We start from the raw sequence: 4,658 nt of genomic DNA on the forward strand, positions 1-4,658 counted from the left end.
CCGAGCATCTGGTGGAGGCGATGGGAGAACAAAGCGTTGGAAACTCAAGAGACTGTAGCTTTAATTAGGGACCTTCCCAAGGTGACATGTCCCCTTTCCCTGCTGTGGACACGAGCTTTTTCCCCACACGTGGAAATGTCCAGGAGGAGGGATGGAGGAGATCAGGAAGGAGAGAAAGAGGAAGAAGAGATATGAAAGTTAGGTAGCTCTATGGGTCAAAAATATACAACACTGTTATCATACATGGCCATCAGTCCCCTTTGGCTGGCAGGCTGGGGCTATGTGGTGGCCCCACACAACCAGCCCTGCTCCGAGTCTCCCCTGCCCCATGGGGGGTCACTTCCTCCGCCCGATTTGGGCCATGAGGTGCGCGTTGGCGGCGGCCTTCGCCCGCAAGTTCTTGGCTTTGGCAATGTTGAAGAGGATGTTCATGATGTTGGTGGGGACGTCGAGGGAGAGGGTGACCTTGGTGCGGCGATCGCTCTTGGCCCGGTTTTGGTACGTCTTCCCCTTCACCTGTGCCTGGGAGACATATTTATAATGGCCTTCACCCGGGAATGTCCTTTTCCCCATCTCTTCATCCACCACATCCTCCCCGTCCTCCTCTTCCTCAGACACCTCCTCTGGGGATGGGGAGTCGAAGCCGCGCTTGTCCAAGATGGTGTTTTCCTCAGGGTGGCTCTTCCGAGCTTCGGCGAGGGCCGTGTTGAGGCAGCTGAAGATGGAGGCGGCGTTGTAGAGGTGAAGAGCCTGACTGGTCTCAGTGGCACAGAGGAGGGTGAGGAGGAGCAGCAGCCTGGTGTGGAGCATCGTGGTGACCTGTCCCATGGAGAGAGTGAGGGGAGGGCAGAGATGGGCGTGAGCGTCCTGTGGGGCCCGGAGCAGAGCATCATCATCCCGCTGTCTTTTTTCACATAGAATCATTTTGATTGGAAAAGCCCCTCAAGATAATGGAGTCCAACCATAACCCAGCCCTGGCACTGCCCCACGTCCCTGAGAACCTCATCTCCGTGTCTGTCCAACCCCTCCAGGGATGGTGACTCCAGCACTGCCCTGGGCAGCCTGTTCCAATGCCCAACAGCCCTTTGGGGAAGAAATTGTTCCCCAGATCCAACCTCAACCTTCCCTGGCGCAACTTGAGGCCGTTTCCTCTGCTCCTGGCGCTTGTTCCTGGGGAGCAGAGCCCGACCCCCCTGGCTCCAAGCTCCTTTCAGGCAGGTCAGAGATCAGAAGGTCTCCCCTCAGCTCCTGTTCTCCAGCTGAACCCCCAGCTCCCTCTGCTGCTCCTCATTTTTGTGTCTGGGAAGGGCTTAAGACCTTGGTATAAGCCTCCTGCTCTGCAAAACTTCCCCGTCTCCGAGTCTTGTCTCTCTGAGAAGCGACACATTTCCCTGTATATCCCTCTGACCGCTCAAAAAGGCGCCTAAAATGAAAAAAATGGATCTCCCGGTGGGTTTTTTTGCCCACGTGGATATCACACAAGTGTCCCCAGGACCAGCCCCGAGGGCACACGGCCCCTCCAAGTGCCTGGAGGCATGTTGACATTCCCAATCTTCGGGCCCCATCTCGTGGCAAACATGTCACACGGCAAGCCCTGGCCAGGGGACAGTCCTCAGGGACACGGGACATGGGACAGTCTCTGGGGCTGGGGTTTCACCGCTGGTTTGGGGCTGTCAGCTGCTATTTCCCATGGGAACGGGAGTGTCGGGGGGCCAAGGAGGTGTGGGGAAGCCCCTGTGAAGATGCTGTGGAGCGGGATGGCTCCCACGAGTCTCTGTGGACACCCGTGTCCCTGGGCCACCGCGGGACAAGGGCTGCTGTGAGGGGGGAATGTCCTCAGACCCGTCCAAAATCAAATCAACCCGCGAATCGTCGCCCTGGGCCAGCTCTTCTGCCACTGAGACATGGTCCCTGAAGCTGCTGTCACCTTAACTTCCCTGTCCCTTGGAGCAGGAGACCAGGGCAGCTTTATCTCCTTAACCCTGCACTTTTGCATCCCTCAGAGGGGAGATTGGGGCAGGTCGTACAGGCAGAATTTGAAGGAGCCGCTTGATTTTCACTTCTTTGCCTCACTCGCCCCTGCCCAAAACTCCACAGAGCTTCCCGAGCCAACAACTGTCCCCTTAACCCTGCCCTGTGTCCAGATGAGAGAAGAAGGATGTGAAGCAGCTGTGGCACAACCGAGACATCACTGTTACTGTAGGATGGGGGAGAAAAACCCTCCCCAGGCATACAACCCCCATGCGAGGGCGATTCATGACCCGATACTTTCCTTCCTTCAGCCAAATCAGATCTTTAAATCCTGGGACTTAGTTTTTCCTTGCAAAAGCTTAACAGGACAAACATATTATTCTAACCCCAAAGGCTCCCCCTTTGGAGCTGCGATTTAGCCCCAGAAGCATCATCTCCCCCAGAAAAAAAACCCCACTCCTTTCATCTCCTGCTAGCAGGATGGGGGAACTTGGGACATGAATTTAGAAATGGCCAAATTCATCACCCCTGTCTGCAGCCCCTGCTCTCCTGGGGACACTATTTGGTCCCGAGCTGCTGGCTGGAGAATGGAAACATCTTCAAAAGCTCTTGCAGAGCCGGCACGGGTGCTGGGAGAGAACTGAGCTGGTTCGAGCTGTTGCTGCCCTCTCCAGAGCCGCGGAGCAGCATCTCCACCTCGCCTCTCCCCGACAGCTATTTTACAAATGTCTGAATCAGATGTCTTGTCCCCATGGCCAGATCAGACGTCTTCCCCTCAGCAAAACTCTCTGGAGACCCCACCTGAGCGAGGGGAAAGGCAGAGCAAGGAGGAAACACGGCTGAAACGCGTCCGCGCCCAGCACCTCATTTCCTGGTCCTCGGCTGTGGGGAGGATAACCTGGCAAAAAGAGCAAAAATCAAGGCAAAGCAGCAAAAAATGCGGCATCCAGCTGTGCCGGCAGACAACAAAAGCTGATTTTTTTTTTTTTTTCATGGGCTTTTTGTGCCCCGGTACGCCAGAAAGTTTTAATGGAGCAGGAAAGAAGCTGGACTTGAGTGTTCCTCCTCCAGAAAAAAAAGCAAGAAAAGAAGACAAAACACCTGCGGTGGATCTGGGGAACTCGGAGTTAAATCTGCCGCTGCCGGAGGAGGGTGACCCGCAGGTGGGTCCCGTTTGCGGAGGGTGGAAATTGCTGGGATGCCCGTGAGTGATTTACAGGCACTGTATTGAGACAGTACCGAGGCAGGATTATTTGTACGGACTGAAGATTTACCTCTTGGTTTTAAAAGAGAAAAGTAAATCGTTCCGGCAAGGCAGCTCTGGCAAACTGGGGACAAAGCTATTTGCTGGTTATCACAGGCTCCTTGGCAGCGGAGGCACAGGATAAAGCTAATTTTTTCCCTGTCGAAAAGTAAGTCTAGAATAAAATAATACTTCGGATGAGACCTGTAGACTTTTAAAATTCTTTCTGTCTGATGCCAACTCCATTTTCCTAATAAATCTCTCCTGACGCTGCTGATTCCCGGGGCTCCAAAATTCAAGCTGACCCAGTGGGGATGGGGCTGTGCCCTCCTCTCCTCCCCATCCCTTTAACCACAACCACGATTTGTCTCCTCACTTTTCAATTTCCCAAGATTTCCAAACTCTTCTTGTGCTGCCCAGCCTGACCCGACTCCAAAAATTGTTATAATAATAAAAAAAGAGAATACTTTACTGAGAAGGGAGGGTGGGGGGAGTCTCTTAACACAATACCTTGAACTGCTTTTCCCTATCCTGCTTTTTTTTTTTTTCTTGCAGAGAAACGTGGAACCTGATCTCCCAAAGAAAGCACTGAAATATTTAAAGTTTGTGCAAACGAAGCCAGCTGCTGGTTAATAAATGAAACCCAGGCACTCACCTGGTAGTCCTCGGTGGCTGCGATGGGAAGGGGTTCGCCGCGGTCTCACTCCGAGGAGAGAGGCATCAGGTGCGTTCCCCGAACTTCTGCAGCCTTGCTTTTCTTTTATTGTTATTAAGAGGGCTGCGATTTTTTTTTTTTTTTTTTTTTGTCTCTCTATGGAAACGCTTTTTCCCCTCCCTCGTGTATATATAAAAATGAGCGATCACGGGGTTTCGAGTCGTAAGTCCAGACGTGGAGCCTTCGTTTGGGCATGATTTCATTAAAATGAATTCAGAGGGAGCTGGCAACGTCACGAGGCTGCGGTGCCTCTTCCCATTCAGAAGGGGAAAAAAAACGGGGGGAAAAAGAGACATCTGAACCCGACAGCGTGTGGAGAGTCACCCAAAAATAGGGCTGTCGCCAACGCCGGGACTTTGCAGGATCACGCAGACACACTTTTCCCCTCCTCCTCCAGGTATCCAGGCACTCGGGGCCAGGATATTTTAAATGCAAAGGTTTTAATGACCCCTAAGGATGCTTGTTGGGGTTTTCAGCGTTGATTAACAGTGTTATCCCAGTTAACGTGTTTCTATTTGAGGAGTGGGGCTGTTGTAGCACCTTGGCAGGGTTTTGCCCCAGGATGGTGCTCATAACTTACCCACAGTAGGGACAGACTTGCCCCACTGACACTGCTTTGGTTCCCCATCTACAGAGGGTTTTTTTCCTCCCATTCAGGCAGAGAAACCTGTGGAAGATTGAAATTTTGGGGAACTTCTTCTAGGATGTGGTAGCACAGTCCCAGGTGCA

At 52.8% G+C, this 4,658-nt stretch overlaps 1 protein-coding gene across 1 annotated transcript; it reads right to left on the reverse strand.

Moving 5' to 3' along the window:
* Positions 1 to 336: 336 nt before the first annotated feature.
* Positions 337 to 810, reverse strand: UCN3 (urocortin 3). The gene has a single exon (XM_065626673.1). It carries the CDS (start codon positions 808 to 810, stop codon positions 337 to 339), a length of 474 nt encoding a protein of 157 aa, XP_065482745.1.
* Positions 811 to 4,658: the final 3,848 nt, after the last annotated feature.

The sequence above is a fragment of the Caloenas nicobarica genome, chromosome 1 (assembly GCF_036013445.1).
Source record: "Caloenas nicobarica isolate bCalNic1 chromosome 1, bCalNic1.hap1, whole genome shotgun sequence".
In the NCBI taxonomy this organism is placed as follows: domain Eukaryota; kingdom Metazoa; phylum Chordata; class Aves; order Columbiformes; family Columbidae; genus Caloenas; species Caloenas nicobarica.